The sequence below is a fragment of the Exophiala xenobiotica genome, assembly GCF_000835505.1.
Source record: "Exophiala xenobiotica strain CBS 118157 unplaced genomic scaffold supercont1.3, whole genome shotgun sequence".
In the NCBI taxonomy this organism is placed as follows: domain Eukaryota; kingdom Fungi; phylum Ascomycota; class Eurotiomycetes; order Chaetothyriales; family Herpotrichiellaceae; genus Exophiala; species Exophiala xenobiotica.
In genome coordinates this window covers 1,654,138-1,670,703 of record NW_013562492.1, presented here as the reverse complement: position 1 = coordinate 1,670,703, position 16,566 = coordinate 1,654,138, and the positions used below count along the sequence as shown (strand labels likewise).

Here is a 16,566-nt window from a genome sequence, read left to right as displayed (position 1 = left end):
AGTACCTTGCGCTTGTTATTCTGGCTGTCACGATACGTGGCCTGGCCATCGGTTCCACCTGCTAGGAGTTTTGATTTGGTGCGCGCCGACAATAGCTTTTCTCCTGTGTTCGACCCTTCCACGACCGAAGCCAGGCCGTTTTGCGAGGGCATACTCCAGTCGACTCAACCAGGCACTGCGCTCGGATCTCCAGCCCCGAGTACCTCAGACGTGCTCGGCCACTCAACTCAGCTGTTGTCTCACCGTAGCAACGCGACGGATCGTGCGATCGACCGTACCTCCTTCGATTACTCCGCAACACCGTAGACGCGATGCACGAGGCGACGTGGGCGACCAGGGTGCCAGTCCGGACAGCTCTGAATGGCCTGCGAAATGGCTGAACTGCGCAGCCTCACCGCAGGCGCCAAAGTACAACATGATGAATTGACTACCTGCTCTGCTAGACCGGAAAACCACTCTGGTCCGGTGGGAACCCTGATTGCAGTCACCCTTTCGTCGTCGTCGCCACCTCGTTCCATTGACTGCTCCTTCACGTGCCTGGTCGTCTCCTTTCCGTGAGAGCATCTGGGCTTCCCAATGGAGCCCCAAACCCATGCAACTGATGACCAGCTCTTTCCCAGCGATGATCCAGTCCCCGAGGATGACATTGTGCTTCAAACCACGCGGCCAAACCCATGGAGAGGGCCACCGCCTGAGGTATTCAATGATGGCGTCACTGAACTGTGGGTACCCACCACCGAAGACATAGTTGCCGACCTCTGCTTTGTTCATGGGCTGAAAGGCCATCCAAGGAAAACTTGGCAATACAAGAAGGCGACTACGTCAGAAAAAAGGGAGAAGGAACAAAAGTGGAAAATATTCAGCCTCTCCATCGGAGCCGGTGCTGGGTCCAAGCATCAGTCTCCTGAAGGGAATGACCAGACAGGAGGCTGTTACTGGCCGCTCGACCTTGTACCAAAAGATTTCACCAATTTGCGAGTCCTCACGTATGGCTATGACTCCCATCCAACTCATTTCTGCGCAAGCCAAACCACCCAGATGACCATAAGTCAGCATGCCCAGCAACTCCTTCAACAAGTCACAAATGCTCGAGCCGATTGCCGTAGAAGACCAATCATTTTCGTTGCGCACAGCCTCGGGGGAGTACTCGTCAAGGACGCCATAATCCAGTCTGGCAAATATGCCGATCAGCCACATCTTCAAGATATCAGCACCTCATGTCACGCAATCTGCTTCTTCGGGACTCCACATAGGGGCTCTAATGCAGCCAGATATGGCGAAACATTGGCCAATCTAATCAGCATTGCGCCTGGCAGTCCCAGTGCATACAAGGAAGTTCTCAGAGGATTAAAGCTGGATAGTGAAAAATTGAACCAAGCCGAGGCCGACTTCGGCTCACTCCTGAACAAAAACATCCCATCCAGTTAAAAGATTCAGCTGTACAGCTTCCAAGAGGGCAAGGGAGTTACGGGCATTAAACCTTTTGGTAGCAAGGTAAGTCGCCACGCTATGTTCTTGGCCCATCCCTAACATCAAAGAGGTCGTTCCGGATTTCTCTTCGTGCTTTAATCGAAGAGATATTGAACAGACCTCATTCATCAACGCAAATCATATGGACATGGCGCGATTTGAGTCGGACAGCTCCCAAGGCTACCGAAACTTCCGATCTGCCTTAAAAACTTACCTTACAGAGTTACAAGCCAAAGAGGCACAAGAGCGGAGATTGGAAGACTCACGACAATTGGCCGAACGTTCAGGTTTGTCGCTTCCAACCTTACCGAGCCCAAGTAATTAATCGAGTTACAGTCGTGGTTCGAGCCCTTGACTTCAAAGAGAGACTCAGCCGGGAGCAACAATTGTCAAATGTCACAACACCGTCAGAGACATTCACATGGGTATGGTCTTCCCCATTTCTGGAATGGCTCCGCAGCGACAGCCGTCTTTTCTGGATATCTGGGAAGCCAGCGAGCGGAAAAAGTACCCTGATGCATTATCTTGCACAGTCAAAAGAGCTGAAGAACGTATTGCGTACCGCTGGCGGAAACGGTTGGGAAGTCATACATTTCTTCTTCGACTTTCGCGCAGGCAGAGGGATTGGTAATAACTTTGAGGGATTCGTTCGGTCTCTCTTAGTTCAACTTGCCCAAAAACTGACTGATTTCAACTCCTTGGTCCCAGAATTGAATCGGAACTTGAAATCATCGTCACTTGGATCTGAGATTCACTCAGGTCGGCAGATTACTCCCGGTCTGGCGCGACAGAGCGTTCTTCAGTGTCTCCGGGTCTGTCCACAATATCTCATGATCCTCATTGATGGTCTCGATGAATATGAGGGCCAGAAGGTCGAATTGACAAACTTCATCAAAGAACTCTGTTTCTCCAATGTGAAAGTCTGTGTTGCTAGCAGACCAGACCCACCGTTTCCGGACGCGTTTGCTGGAAGCCCATCGTTTAAGATGCAGGACCTCAACTATGGAGCCATTCGAGCATTTGTCCTCCATACTCTACATACCTTCTTTCCCTCGCGGCGGTATGAGGATACAGCTTTGCAGGCACTAGCAAAGGAGATCGCTCAGAGAGCTCTGGGTGTCTTTCTGTGGGCAAGGTTTGCCGCGTACGAGCTCATCGATGGACTAACCCGTGGAGAGGAGCTAGGGTCGCCACAACTAGAGACCAGGCTTGAGGCTGTCCCAGAGGAATTGCAAGAGATCTACTCGCGCATCTTAAGTCGTCTATCGCCGAATGACAAGAAGATCGCGGGCCATCTCCTTCTGTTCATAACGTCGAGTAAAGGAATTCTCACTGTGGAAATGTTGCAAGAGGCAATCGATCTCTTTGCGCAGCACACAGGGCTCTACGGCGAAAATGCGACCAATTATGGCGAATCTTCCAGCAACTTTCGCAAGCGGCTGTTTGCGACCAGCGGCGGCACCGTTGAAGCCTATCCGGCTAGGCTTGGATACATGGACCAGGAATTTCTGGGTAACGTCGTTCGCCTCATTCACCGGACAGTGAGAACATATCTAGAAAACGAGGGATGGCGGGAACTCCTTGGGGATTCCATCCACTCTGGTCTGGGAGACGAAATCTGGTTGAAAGTGTGTGGACTAAGAGTTACAGATTCATCAAACCTCGATGGTCAGTATCATGACTCGGTTTTTAAGGTTCACCACTATTATAACTTGAAATTGAGCCTTGACACCACTTCGAATGACAACGAGGCCAACCACGGAATCGGAGATATCTATTCTGCCTCAGCTGTGGATGATACAGATACCCTGGATACGCTCTTGCGCACGTATGCTGTCAACTATGCGCTTGGGCATGCTAAAAATTGGGAGGATGCGTGCAAAAGATCTTCAGCAGTCCTTCTGACGCCGCTCATGACGGCAGCCTACTTCAAAGCACACTGTGTTGTTTCTGCAAGGTGCCTGTGCCACGATGCGAGAACCTTCGAAGGGTATACGGATGTTGCAGCAGATCCCATTCACCTGGCATTGTGTCACGGACTAGAGTTCCGCATTAAAGAATATATCGAGGATCAGTGTGCACCCAAGACAGCCGATCACAAACAAGGCTTTCTTGACAAGCTAACCATGGCGCTGAATGGCTTTGGTAAGCCCCGTAACGCACCCAAGTTGCAAGTGCTCAAGGACCTGGCTCTTCATATCTGTTGCAGTGTCAGTGTCTATTCCTGGGACCTCATTCAGAATAGACACATACGAATCATTGCGATCTTGCTCAAGCATTACCTACTGTGAATGACACGGCCATACTCTCAATGGTGTGCAAAGCTCCTGCGAAAGCCCTGCAGCTGATACTAGACTGTCGAAGACCGGGGAAAATGAGACTGACGGGCGGGGAAAAGGTAAGAGGTGACCCTCTTCTACCACGGACTGATGTTTTCGAGCAACCTGAGAAGTACCGCCCGCTCGTGGCTCTTGGGCATCGGAAGACGAGAAACAACGAGGATACAAGGTTAATATTGGACATGTTTCTGGATCGCGGAGAAGATATCAATGACCAGTGCGGTCCGCTTGGAGGAGTCATCCATTACACCGTAGCTGTGCCACACGAATATACTCCTGATATCCTTGATTTGCTCATCCAGAAAGGAGCGGATATCAATCAGCCAGGGCCAGAGGGTGCCCCGTTGGAGTTTTTGTGGAAAGAGGCGAATACCAGATCACTCAACGATGACATGTATTTGGTATCAAGGTATCGTGACGTCCTTAGACATCTCATTGGTCTGGGTGCCGTCAACACTAGAAAGGATCCGAATGGGCTCGTCCCAAGTGTGAGGCAGATGCGATATTTTGGCTGCAATCGTACGGACCATGATGAATGTTTGCGGTATTATCGCGAAGGGCCATTCGACGGGGTCTCGATCTGGTCTAGGCCAGTGGTCCCAGGTCCTGGGGATGCCGATTTATACCTTGCCTTTCCATCCGACCAGTTTTCCTTTTCTGGGCAGGAGTCTGGGTCCGAATGTGAAGACGGAGAGAATGGCAGCGATCAAGATGATGATAACTACCATTCTACTGACGAGGTCATTCCCGCCTTGAATTCGGAATGTACCAGCAGTCAGCCTGATGTCGCAAGGGCAGACGAGGGCTACCGAAGGACAGGATCAACAGCTGTGAGCTAGGGATACACATCGAGCCTCTGAGGAAGGAAAAGTGATGAACCTGGAGGGAGTTTGAGCATTGATGTCTTTTCAAATAATCTTCTACCTTCTGGACCATATCTGAAGCGTAATGAATGGACTCTCTATTAGCGTGGATGTACCCGAGTCTTTCGTTCGAAGAGATACTCCTAAAAGTTCTATACCTTCCGTAAAGCGTCTTGGCTATCATATTGTCTAAAAGAAGCGTCGTCTGGATCAGGCCGTGTCATGTTTTCTGCTCTATGGGTTCGACACATAAGGTAGGCATCACCAAGCGTCATGAGAATTAATCAATCCACTCGCCTTGACCAGCCTAGCCTAGGTACTGAAGACATACTGGTTCGGACCCGCGGGGGTTGCTGGCTACCAAAGAATCCATACATGGGACTATGGCTAGCATCCTATCCCTCCTCTGACGCCAGGCAGATGGCACAGCACTGCCATTTCCAATCCCGCTCCGAATGTCACGATAATATCAGCAACATACACGTCCTGGCTTGCGGCGGCGGATCTAGGGCTTTCGTGCCCTGGTATCCCCCCGGTCGCTTAGCACTGATATGGACATTGAGTTCATTCCTCGTCGTGACCGGGAAATTCAACTTCTTCGAGTCCTCTCACAGAGAGGGCGTTGACACTTTACAGCCGCACCAAAACCCATACGCAAGCTGCTCCCTACATTGTTCTTTCAGTGCGACCTCCGAGATATCGTTCCGCGACACCTGCCAGTTGGAGCTCGAGACAACTTCTTTCTTCATTTTGAATGGTCCTCCTCCTCATTTCACAGCAAGAATACCAGTACCCTTCCTCGCACTGTCCACTGCAGCTCTGAGCTGTTGCTCTTCAGTGTCAGTCCACTTGACGCTCAGCTCGTCCCACTTCTTCACCTTGAACTCCTTGCGAAACTGCGTCTGAAGTTGCTGCAATCGCAGGAGAGGCCGCATGTCGCTGGTACCGCTGTATGTGATCAACAACGTGCGCGGTGGGAGGGCAGTGTACAGTCGCAACAGGTGAGCAAGCGTGCGCGAGGCGGTTTGATGAAGCTCGTCTGGTGACTCTTTACTGTCTGGGGCAGTTCCGTTCGTGGCGGTGGACTCGGATTCGGAATCGGGTGGAGCAGGTGGTATGTTCCACCCTCTCAGTGCTTCGAGATCGCGGAGACGACCCCAGATAAAGTCCACTCCTCCTGCTGGAATTCTGTCGTGTCGTCCCTGGCCATTGGACTCCGCCTCTTCCTCGTTATCTCCACTTTCGTTTTCAGTCCCAGGCGGTGGATCACCATTTGCCGCTCTGATGACGCCCTGGATAATCTCTTCATCGGTCGTACAGGCAATCTTGTACGTCGCCTCCTTGCCGAAGCCTCTTTCTGGCGTGCCGTACTCGACGATCGCGCTCTCTCTGGCCTTGCCCGAACCGTCGTTTCGCACACCTCTACTGATACTCTTGAAGATGCTCTCTCCATTGGCGTCGAGCGTGCCCCACTTCGGACCCTTCTCACATTTCAGCTTGACCAGGTCAAGCACAGCTCTGGCGTCTTCGACACTGTCATGTCCATCCGCGCCGCCCTTCTGGATCTCGCGCTTGAGATAGCGGTTCGCGAGGAACTTGAGCGAGCTGCGCAGCGGGAGGCCTCGTGGGTGTGGGTATATGATACTCGTGTCGACGATGAACGGGTGCGTGAGTTTTAGCGCGTTGAGGTCTGATTCGAGACTGTGGCCGAGGAGGATCGAGTCCGAACCTAGTATGGAAAGGAGGCTGGATTGGATGTCGGAGAGGCTGGTGGTGATGTTCTCGAGGTGCGAGGGCGTGATGCCGGAGTATTGGGTGAAGTAGTTTTTAATGGGAAGGGATGGTTTGACATAGGAGTCTAGCACTGTGGATCCGGACCAATCGACTAGCGAGATACGCGCGAGGGAGTATTTGTCGTCGCTGGTGAGAACCATTTCGCAGTCCAGGGCGAAGGGTCGGAGACCTTGGGTAAGAGGGTCGTGTGATCTAGACTTGGAGTGTGAACCTCGAGAATGCGTAGGGGATGAAAGTCCAGGGGGGGACGTAGGAGGGTAAGAGGAGGTGGCGGTTTGAGCGACAGGGACGGATACAGTAACTGTGGTGTCGACCCAGCCGTGACCAGACGATTGGAAGGTGGCGACACGTCGAGTCGCTTCGAGTTGGGCGTCGTGAGCGTTGGTGAAGGCTGCGGAATGGATGGGGTATTCTGCCTCACGTAATTCGTCGGCCGAGTGGACGAAGTGGGCGATGGATGTGCGGGTTGGTTGGAAGGATTTTTCGGCGGACTTTTTGTTCTTGGATGTGTCGGAGGAGGATAAGGGCGCGATCAGCATGCCTTGGAGGGGGGAGTGGACTCTGTTGGCATGAGAATCACCGGGGGCTTTGACTTCAATTATGCGAGAGAGGAGGCGCTGAACGAGGGTTTCTGAGTTTGAGGGCGCGTCTGCTGGCGAGTCTGAGATGTCTGGGTTTGGAGTGCTGGCGGATGAGACAATCGTGGCTGATGTGGTTGTTTGGTCTTGAGGTTCCGTGTCAGCATCCGCAACTTTCTCATCGGCGTCTTTACTGGCAGTCTGCTCGTAGATGGATACGGCACTTTTGAGGATCTCTGGATCTTCCAACGTTGCTCGATCGAGACCCGGTATCATCAAGACCACGACCTTGTCAATTTGTTTGGCGTTATTAACGGCCAACCAAGTTGGCGCGACGCCATCTGCCATAAGATAGAGAACCAGTTCCTGAAGCGCCTTCATTTGTACCCGGGCAGGTCTGGTGTCTAGGAAATTGATGCTCGGGTAGCCGTGGGGGTCTTCGCGAAGCTTGCGTCTCTTCTTCTTTCGGGACGATTTTGACTCCGCCACAGACCATGCCTCATCGCCTTGGGTTGCATTTTCGTTGGCTTTGCGAGCTTGCTGGTTTTCTTGGACCCGTTCCGAACTCATGTTTGGAGACTTTGATGCAGATAAAGGTTCATGGGACGGTGCTGGGCTTTTGATGTCTTGCAGAGTTTGTCCCAGACCAAAGTTTGACGATGTAAAGCCAGCATCTGTCGCGCTTCGTTTGCTACCGGCGACCATTTTGTTGGGGCTTAGCTGAGGCACTGAGCATGTCTAACACTTCGGGGGATTTCTCACAATGCAAGGTGAGCGAGCGGGTATCAAGGGAGAAGTCTAGAACATAGAGATGGCGAGAATGGGTCTGAGAGACTGCTAATTGGGGCGGAAAATCTTGGCTTGTCTCGAGGTCACGTGTGCGGTTCCGCTTCTGCCTCGCCTTCTCCGCTTCCTTCATGTGTAGATGCCAGGGGTTGAAGGTGCTAGGAGAGAGAACATACAGTTGGTCATTGGCTGACAGTATATTTGGATGCTACTCGCTGACTCTGTCCTTCGTCAATTGTCCAATCTTGGGACCTTTCATACACCGAATACCTGAGATAAAATGTTTGACGCATCTACTATGCATCTCGCTTGCGCTTCCCACCTGTGGCCTTGAATGCGGCTCCTCGACGGCTGCTTCGGTTGTCTGGTCGCTTTTTATTTTTCTTCTTCTTTGAGAGCGCAAATTTGTTAGCGCTGCTCGCTCGGTGTCCTTCAAAAACGAACGCTGCCTTCTTGAGACCATTCTCGAGGGCATTCTTCCTGCTGCCAAAAGCGCCGCTCCTTTTCCGTGTTAGACCTTTGTCGACCGGCCTACCCTTCGGTGGGCCTGACTGTTTCACCTTCTTTGCTCGCATTACTCGCAACTTCCTCGGCAGCATTGGCGGAAACTTCTTGTCGTTCATCAAAAGCGCAGCTTCAACGCTGTTTTCACTCTCGAATTGGACATAGGCAAAGCCCTTGCTGATCCGTGTTTCCTGATCTCTGACCACGCGAACACTTTCGACCTTTCCGATTTTTCCGAAAACTCGCCATAGCCCTTCTTCTGCGTCTGCAGGCTCCTTGGCCGTTGGTCGGCGTTGCTCTCCATCCTCGCCCTCAGGTTTTGTCTCCTTATTCACAAAGCTCAAATTTCCAATGAAGACACACCGCTTGTGATCGACCTTTGATGGTTGGCCTAGAGAGTCCGCTCTTAGATGGCGGTCAAGGACAACACTGCCATTCAATGTCTTGGCTACACGCTTCGCAGCCTCTTCCGTGCTAAAGACAGCGTAGGCATTGGTGCTGACAGTCGTTTCGTCCATCAATTCCTTCTTAGCGTAGGTAGCCTTCTTTGGTCCGGAACCACTTTCATAGGCAGTCGACCTGAACCGTATTGACTCTAGCTTTTCCGGTGTTTGGCCGTCAGGTGCTTCTTTCAACACTGACTGCAGGTGTTTCATCAGGGCTCTCTTCGCTTTGGTGGACTTGATTGCTGCCGTCGATACATTTCCCAGGAACACGGTCAGGTCGACCCGGGCTTCATTGCTTGATTTCTGTTCTTGCGTCTCATGTCGAGGGACATTTGGGGCGGCCAGTGCAGTTTCGTCTTCAGAGATGTCCTCAAGATCGGAGTGTAACGAGTCCACATCACCAGAGCTCTCCACCTCAATGCCAGTTTCTGCCTGCTTCTGTGCATGTTCCTTCTCTTCCTCACGCTCAAGACGCTGGAAGTATTGCTCTTCTAAATCATCCTTATTACTTTTGCGCCGCCGTTTTCGAGGTCGCTCCACCGTCTCTTCGTCAACCGGCGCAGCAGCCCCGTTCCCTTTTCCCGCTTTAGAAGGGATATCTGAGTCCTCGGCGTCGCTCCCAGAGGAGGTCTCGTCAGCGTTAATGGTCTGCACAGTGGAGGCCGCAGGCTTGACTGGCTGTGGTATCCTTGCAGGGACTGTGATAGGACCAGACTGGAGTGAAAGTCAGCGAGTATCCCTTAGCCATATACTGCAAGACTTACACTTGAAGCAAACAGCGAGGCAAGTGCAGGGTCGACCGAGGTGGATTTGGCTGCGAATGGGGTGGTTTGAGCAGGTTGTTGCTCCGCTTGGGGTTTCTTGGACTTCGCCATGATTATGCAAGCTCGACTAGTATTTAGGATAGCTCTCTCAGTCACCTCATTGCGTGTATTGTCTTCGTTGGTCGCAGTGACAACTTAAAAAATCCAGCGCTGAAGAATTTCCCTGGGGTTAAGGTTGAAGGCGCTAGTAGTTAAAGCCGGCGCTAAGCGTTGAACTGGCCAAGCGGAAAGATCAATGGGTTTTATGGGCTCCATGACGCTTTTTGCGCCTGGCTGCGATTTGGGAGTTGGGGGCTGCTGTTCTCCACGCCGCCAACACGCCTGCGCTTTTGCGACTGACTCTACACCTTCTTGCCTTCTTGCTACACTTTGACCTTTAACAAGTATTATTTCCGCAGTTGGATACTGGTCACGCTCTCAAGACTCGGTACCTTCGCTTAACCTCCAGTCTTTGACTTTCATCAGATCCCTCCCTGCGCCGCGACTCCTGCTCGGATACCACCTCCTCACCCACCTTCGCAAACGTTCGACCACGAGCCTCTGTGTGCAAGGTGACAGGCTTTCGTCGAGGCCACTGCTCATCTTGCCATTTGAGGTGGAGAACGGGAAAAACAGCACAAACCGAGCGGATTAGGGCCCTCTCGCGGTTGGTGCCTCCGCGCCCAAGCTGTATTTCTCAAAAGCAAGAAAGAAGAAACGTCAAAGCCATGCGGCTGTAGCTGAGTCATATTCACAATTGCAGTGGTAAGTTTCTCTTGAAACCGCGGACGCACTTATCCATTCGAGAAACTGTCCTTATTTCCCTTGTGGAATGCGACTGACACACCACCTCAGTCCACGCAACAAGCTCCTAGAGTCTCTCAATCGCAACCCTACTACCCTAGCGCGCAGTCACTCTTGATTTCCTCCCACGTCCACCATGGACTCGGCTGCCGATTCCCTCCTAGCTCTCTCGAACACAGCTGCAGCCATAGCCGCCCACGATGAGCCTCTCTCAGACGACGACCGCTCCAGCAGCCTCAGCGAACTGGATGAGAACCTTGACGATGCTGAAGATGAGGACATCGAACTACCAAGGCCTGCCGATGTTGACTCAGAAGCCGAGACTGAACGTCTTCAAGTCACTCCGGAAGGTCTAGTCAAGAAGAATCCTTTCCAGGTCAGTCCCAGCAAGCTGGCTCAAAGAGCAGATGTCGATATGAGACCGGAAATCGAGAGCTTAACAGAAAGCCCTGTGTCGTCCCCAATCTCCTCTCATGCCGATTCAGACATCGCTGGGGAGCTAAGTGATGCGCCAGACGCGGATGATGAGGTGGAGGTGGACCGAGACATTGTCACAGGCAATTCACCAAATAAACGAAAGAGAGAAGAAAGCGAGTCGGATGCTGAAGAGGCACCTAGATCACAGCGTCGGAGGACTGGGTCCTTGGATAGTCAAGATGACAAATCCGAGCCGGAGAGCGAACCTGAAGACAGCCGTCGGCAGAGTCGAGAACGCACCATCGAGCCTGGGGCTGAAATGCCAGGCCCAGAAGACGAAGAGGTCGAAGAAGAGCCAAAAGAGATCGCAAAGGTCGAGTCTAGCGAAGATTCCAAAGACAAAGCCAGAAGTCGACCACGCAGAAAAGCAAAGGGTGATGTCAGTGACGAAGCACAAGCCGACGAAGAAGACGAGGCCGAAGGTGCTGAAGAGAGTGAAGCTGTTGACGAAAACGACGCCGAGGCAGCTGCAAAGAGCGAAGAAGAACAAGCCAGGCGAATGGCTGCAATGGAAGCCTTGACATCTTTAGAGAAGCATTTTGCAGCGCTCAGGGATCGACTTTATGACGAAAGAATAGCGGCAATTAACCATGAGCTGGCGCTGTTACAGTCCTCCCGGCCATCTCATCCAGAACTGCTGCGCCAGCTAGAGGCGGTACAGAAACATCGAGACGAGAAGTTTGAGGTCGAACAAAAGCTCCTGGTCTACAAGGTGGGTGCACTCAAGAACAAAGCGGTTGCGGAGCGCAGTCAGATACACAGTCAATATTTTCAGACCGTCCGAGACATTCGAGAAAGATATCTGGAACGAATTAGCGAGCATTTCTACCGGATTCAGCGCGACAGATTCAAAGCCGATTCGTCGATACCGAGTTATATAATTCCCTTTCCAGAAAAGCGGTCTCAGCAAATCCTCCAGCAGACCGCTTACAACAAAGAAGTCTCAATTTTGTCGGGCGTGGCAAAATACGTCGGTTTTCCCGCCGCGCCGGAACTGGCATCTTCCAAGCAGAAGGATGTCGAGGACGATATGCACAAGATGGGCGTACGTATCAAACTAATCCTGACGATGAATACAAGTACTGAACTTCGCAGATTTCACTCGCACAGGTACGACCTACCAGACAGTCGCGACCGGTACAAAGTACAGCGGCCGCACAGCTATCAGCGCCTCAAGCAGAAGAACAATTTCTCGAACAGACACCCTGGGCTAATCCACAGCATCCTATTCACCGGCTGAGTCGGCAAAACTCCAATCGCTCTCCACTTAATGAATTTCTAACGCCAGCTAATCAGCAACGCACGACAGACGGACTGGCACCGGTGGGCTCAGCGTCCACGATCGCGGACTCCTCAGCGCAGATATCGTCGGCGATCAACACGCCGCATGATGGCCAGAGCAGTACGACAAAAATGGAAAACTTGGCTGGTTCCATGTTGGCGATGCGGAATGATCGAATGCATTCTTCACCGTTGGATACGCGCGACACGCAGGCCAAAGATACGACGCGAGATCTCGGGTCCTCGCCTCTCAATTCGAGAGCGCAATTAGCATCGCCTCGAGCGAGCTCTGCCAGGCCTGATATGACCAGGGTCTCGAGGCTGGGTAATGACTCGCCCTTCAGACCAAGAGATGCGGGCACGACGACTGCTATTACGGCGGGATCGGGCTTTGGGGGTACGGGGAGGTTCAGTATCCGATAGAGTTTGAAGACGAGAGTGAAGTGGTATATTGTGATTATACATTGGTCGTCGTGGTCATGATCATGAATGAAATAATGTCGGCTCTTTGTACAGGCACAGATATCCATCCAAATGCTATCAATCTGATGCCGCATCTGACCAGTCCGGACCGATCATTCTCGCGAGCTTGGTGACGAAACGTATACATGTAGTAGGGTTTGTAGTAGACAGCGTCCCACACCGATAAAGGGTGCACTTTCCGAACTCCATCTTCTCATTCCTGAAACGGTGCTACGCTCTCAACGCTGCAGCAGCCTATGCCCGATGCCGGCTGTTGGTCCTCTGCCTTCGCCATCAGGTCAATTCCTCCTTACTCGAATCCTCTTCGTCGTTGGTCGGTATTTTGTACAATATGATCCAGTATTTGCAGCCCGGCTCCGGCTTGATCCAACGTCCCCGCTGTGTTACAACTGTATTTCAGACCGGCCTGATCGTGAACGCCTATTCATCGTCATGCGCCGTTATTTGATGACTACACGGCGTGGTTCAGAGAGTGCTGGGCGATCATGACCGCATCCCATTAACCTGGGCCGTCCCCGGTTTCGGACTGGGCTGTGCTGGGGCATCGGGGACAATCACGTCTTCGAATCGATCTTGGCCGACGGCGCGGAGGGTGAAAGCGACTGTTTTGGGGCATATGTCAGTGGATAGTCGTAGACGGAGACGGAGAAGACGCTAGGAGTCGTGCTGGGTTGGGTTGAAGAAAAGAGGATTTGGCTGCATACAAACACCAATTGCGAAACTGAAGATTGCTACGCCGGTGACCATGTTCTTGAATAGATACGGTCGTCTCGCGCGGTTCAGGGCGGCACCGGTGCGGTAGTCTGGGTTGTAGTATGAGGATCTCTTCAGACTGTGCGGGTTTATTATATTAGTTCGATTTCTAGAAGGAAGGTACATGGGGATAGTATAGATGAGAGAATTCGACTTTGAAGGGCAGGGATGGCGTGGGATGGGTGGTGCGGGAGAGGGAAGCGAACGCAGGGAGATCGGAGAGCGGAAGACTTACATGCCCCTTCGGAGAGGGAGTGTGGAATGCATTGCGACCGGAAAGATTGTAGTGTGATTAGGAGATGAGGACAAAGTATGGAGGAGAGGAGGGATGTATCCCGGGCGTGTGAGCGGTTGATTTCAAAGAAGAGGTCCACGAGTTGTAGATTGATTGAGGTCAATGATTTCTTTGGATTTGGAGATGCAAATGGGAGTAGCATGATCGACTACTGCGGCTTGAGCCATTTGATTCACGGTAGCGTTTGATGGCAGACTTCGGGGGATCATAGATATCTATATTGCATGTTCAGACTCATTCTGACTTATTCTGACTTGATCTGATTTATTCTGACTTATCCAGACGTGTCCTCACCCTGTCGGTTTGCATCCCTCTGTGCGATTTTCTGGAGCGAGAAATTGGAGAAGTGAGGCTCAGACATGAGACTTCCGATATACAAAGAGGAGGATTTAGTCTCCGCAGCCATTCGAAGATAGCATCTTCAAGGTACATTCGCTTGCTAAATATGTTCTGGAAGGCGTCATGTCGACAACTTGATATATGATACAGCTTGAACACGATCGCTCACGAGTAAATCTCCTTCACGATTTCCACATCATCAATTGCTAATCCAGACATACGACGTCAGTCCATGCCGTCTCGACTCTCCAGAAATTGCTGGTAGCGGTGTCTCGTCCAACGTCGAGCCTTCTTACCCCAAACAATCATCGGCAAAGTCGTCATCAGAAACACAAACGCCAGAACACCAATGGCAATGAATGTGTTCTTAATACCGCTCGCCTCGAGCCAATCGGAAGCCGTGAAGGTGAAGATAAGTGCGATGGAGTTGTTGATCGTAGCAACGCCCACCATGCCTTCCAACACCATCTCCGGATACGCGTCCATTAGGTATGCCATGCTCAAATCGCCAGCACAGCCCCAGCCGAAACCGATAAACCCAAGTCCGACATAAGGAGCGGGCCAGGACCAGCCGTAAGCGGTACCAATACCAAAGATCCACAAGCCGACGGGGAAGATGCAAGCGGTGGGAAACAGGAGCCACAATCGATGCTCGGCTTCCATGATACCACCATTTCGCTTGGCCATCCATATCACGAATTTGTCGCTGCCCCAACCACCGTAAAAACAGCCGATGACCGCTCCGATCAAGCAAGGGATGTTCATATTGCCATCTGCAGCGTCACTGTAGTTCCATGGTGGTCCATACCAGGTGTCTTCCATGACAGTCAGATAGAACGTCAACCAGGCATCTTGGGCTCCCCACTGCAGACCCGAGTACCACACAGCAGGAAAACTGAAGACCTTAAGGATATGCCACAGTCGCTGAAAGTATTGCTTGAAGCCGGTTCCCTTTAAGTTTGGTGCTGGCGTGATTATGCGATGGCGCTCCCAGTAAGATTTGGGCCTCTCGTCTGCACCATTGGAGCGTTCCAAGCTGGATGGAGTCTGTTGAGCTTCGCCAGTGACCTTTTCTTTGTCTCCGGCTTTTGTATCATGATCTCCGGATTTCTCACTGTCAGCTCTGTTGACTCCATCAATGAGATATCGCTCGCCACCATTGATCAAGTACTTGGGACGCTGAAAGGCAGTCTCTTCCAGGCCGAACAGGAAGACAAGGAATGTTGCACCGGAGAAGATGGCTCCGAAATAGCCAATCCATCTCCAATCAAGGCTACTGTCGGCAATGTAGCTTGCAATCAAAGGACCCAAGTATGTTCCAATACTGGTGGCCAAAACGTAGATACCTAGGACTGAACCACGCTGATGCTGAAACCACAGGTCCATGAGCGACAATTGAACGGTCGCTTCAGCCACAGATTCAGATGCGCCAACAAATAGTTGGTTCCATACAGCGCTGCTGGTAGTCTGAGCTCTGGCGAACCAGATACCCCCAATCAGACCGAACAACATGCAGATGAGGTACAGAATGCGCCGGCCATACAAGTACACCATGGGAGAGGACAGAAGACACCAATAACCAATTCCGACGAACAAGACTCCGGCGCCAGTATTGAACGAGCCATAGCTGACACCTATTTCGAGGTTCTCGTTATACTGCGCTGCACCTGCATCATTGGAAGTTGCAGCTGTGAGTGCTGTGACAAAACAGACCAAAACACTGTGCCATATTTTGCGCGGCATAGACCAATGAAGAGGGTCATTCGGGGAGTCAGTCGGCTGAGGAACCAGCACTATGTCGCCATGTTTCTTCAAGCCGGTCCCTTCAGTGACGAGCGGATTTCCGTCTGCATCGAAGAGACGAAGGGTGCCGGGAATACTTTCCTCCATCTGACCGTTCTCGTGAGAGTTGAGGCGACGAGTAGGACAACGGGCAGAAGCAGAAGAATTGACTAGGTCAGAAGGGCAGGAAGCAATATATTAGAAGGATAAATGCAAAGGTCTTAGCCATTTTGTCTTGCGTAGCACTCGCACGATAAGGGTGCTACGGCAAGGATTGGGATGCAGCTTTGAGAGTGGACGAGTTTGGGCTCTGTCCATACAAAACCATGGTCAACACCCCGCAGGACGTCGGAAGCGGCCCTGAGTGGACATGAAATCTCGAGCTTATCAGTGGCGAGCGGAAAATAAGCGACAGGATGAATCCGCGTCGAGTGAGGTGCCTTTGCGCCTGCCAGAATAATCTCTGGGACTTGGGGCGATGATGGGCGGCTTGAGGAGACAGCTTTTAACCAGAAGCTAAGGAGATGGTCCCTCGGGAGGCCACCCAAGCATTGGGCAATGATGGGCCCGAATTGCTTAATCAGTGCTCAAAGTCCGGTGGCACGAGAGCTAAAGTACGAGAGCTAAAGTACCATCAGTACCGTTAAACCAACGCCAATCATACTTACCTAGTAGATGCCTAGTACAAGGAATTAGGGCGGATGGACTGATGATCTGGGTGTTGATAAGCCAGATTTGTGATGATCCTTACCACCCACGACCCCCCCAC

General features: G+C 51.9%; 7 protein-coding genes across 7 annotated transcripts; 4 read left to right on the top strand and 3 right to left on the bottom strand.

The window, feature by feature from the left end:
- Positions 1-335: 335 nt before the first annotated feature.
- Positions 336-1,428, top strand: PV05_04820 (uncharacterized protein; the record flags this gene model as incomplete). Its single annotated transcript, XM_013461268.1, has 1 exon — positions 336-1,428. Exon 1 carries the CDS (start codon positions 577-579, stop codon positions 1,426-1,428), a length of 852 nt encoding a protein of 283 aa, XP_013316722.1. The 5' UTR covers positions 336-576.
- A 184-nt stretch (positions 1,429-1,612) lies between these two features.
- Positions 1,613-3,761, top strand: PV05_04819 (uncharacterized protein; the record flags this gene model as incomplete). Its single annotated transcript, XM_013461267.1, has 2 exons — positions 1,613-1,757; positions 1,807-3,761. The coding sequence occupies 2 exons, from the start codon at positions 1,613-1,615 to the stop codon at positions 3,759-3,761; spliced, it is 2,100 nt and encodes a 699-aa protein (XP_013316721.1).
- Positions 3,762-3,844: 83 nt separating this feature from the next.
- PV05_04818 (uncharacterized protein) lies at positions 3,845-4,648 on the top strand (the record flags this gene model as incomplete). Its single annotated transcript, XM_013461266.1, has 1 exon — positions 3,845-4,648. The coding sequence occupies one exon, from the start codon at positions 3,845-3,847 to the stop codon at positions 4,646-4,648; it is 804 nt and encodes a 267-aa protein (XP_013316720.1).
- A 314-nt stretch (positions 4,649-4,962) lies between these two features.
- PV05_04817 (uncharacterized protein) lies at positions 4,963-7,825 on the bottom strand. Its single transcript, XM_013461265.1, has one exon. It carries the CDS (start codon positions 7,747-7,749, stop codon positions 5,440-5,442), a length of 2,310 nt encoding a protein of 769 aa, XP_013316719.1. The 5' UTR covers positions 7,750-7,825; the 3' UTR covers positions 4,963-5,439.
- Positions 7,826-8,012: 187 nt separating this feature from the next.
- PV05_04816 (uncharacterized protein) lies at positions 8,013-9,719 on the bottom strand. Its single transcript, XM_013461264.1, has 2 exons — positions 9,545-9,719; positions 8,013-9,494 (listed from the first exon to the last, which is right to left on the bottom strand). The coding sequence occupies exons 1-2, from the start codon at positions 9,653-9,655 to the stop codon at positions 8,127-8,129; spliced, it is 1,479 nt and encodes a 492-aa protein (XP_013316718.1). The 5' UTR covers positions 9,656-9,719; the 3' UTR covers positions 8,013-8,126.
- Positions 9,720-9,918: 199 nt separating this feature from the next.
- Positions 9,919-12,801, top strand: PV05_04815 (uncharacterized protein). Its single transcript, XM_013461263.1, has 3 exons — positions 9,919-10,348; positions 10,439-11,909; positions 11,960-12,801. The coding sequence occupies exons 2-3, from the start codon at positions 10,524-10,526 to the stop codon at positions 12,566-12,568; spliced, it is 1,995 nt and encodes a 664-aa protein (XP_013316717.1). The 5' UTR covers positions 9,919-10,348; positions 10,439-10,523; the 3' UTR covers positions 12,569-12,801.
- A 310-nt stretch (positions 12,802-13,111) lies between these two features.
- PV05_04814 (uncharacterized protein) lies at positions 13,112-16,038 on the bottom strand (the record flags this gene model as incomplete). The annotated part of the gene is made up of 4 exons (XM_013461262.1): positions 14,312-16,038; positions 14,185-14,221; positions 13,333-13,460; positions 13,112-13,230 (listed from the first exon to the last, which is right to left on the bottom strand). The coding sequence occupies exons 1-4, from the start codon at positions 15,903-15,905 to the stop codon at positions 13,112-13,114; spliced, it is 1,878 nt and encodes a 625-aa protein (XP_013316716.1). The 5' UTR covers positions 15,906-16,038.
- Between the last annotated feature and the right edge of the window lie 528 nt (positions 16,039-16,566).

Coding starts and splice junctions, on each gene's coding strand:
- PV05_04817 (XM_013461265.1), bottom strand. CDS start 7,749: ATGGTCGCCGGTAGCAAACGAAGCGCGACAGATGCTGGCTTTACATCG.
- PV05_04816 (XM_013461264.1), bottom strand. CDS start 9,655: ATGGCGAAGTCCAAGAAACCCCAAGCGGAGCAACAACCTGCTCAAACC. Junction 9,495..9,544: donor CCTCGCTGTTTGCTTCAAGT/GTAAGTCTTGCA, acceptor CTTTCACTCCAG/TCTGGTCCTATCACAGTCCC.
- PV05_04815 (XM_013461263.1), top strand. CDS start 10,524: ATGGACTCGGCTGCCGATTCCCTCCTAGCTCTCTCGAACACAGCTGCA. Junction 11,910..11,959: donor ACGATATGCACAAGATGGGC/GTACGTATCAAA, acceptor TGAACTTCGCAG/ATTTCACTCGCACAGGTACG.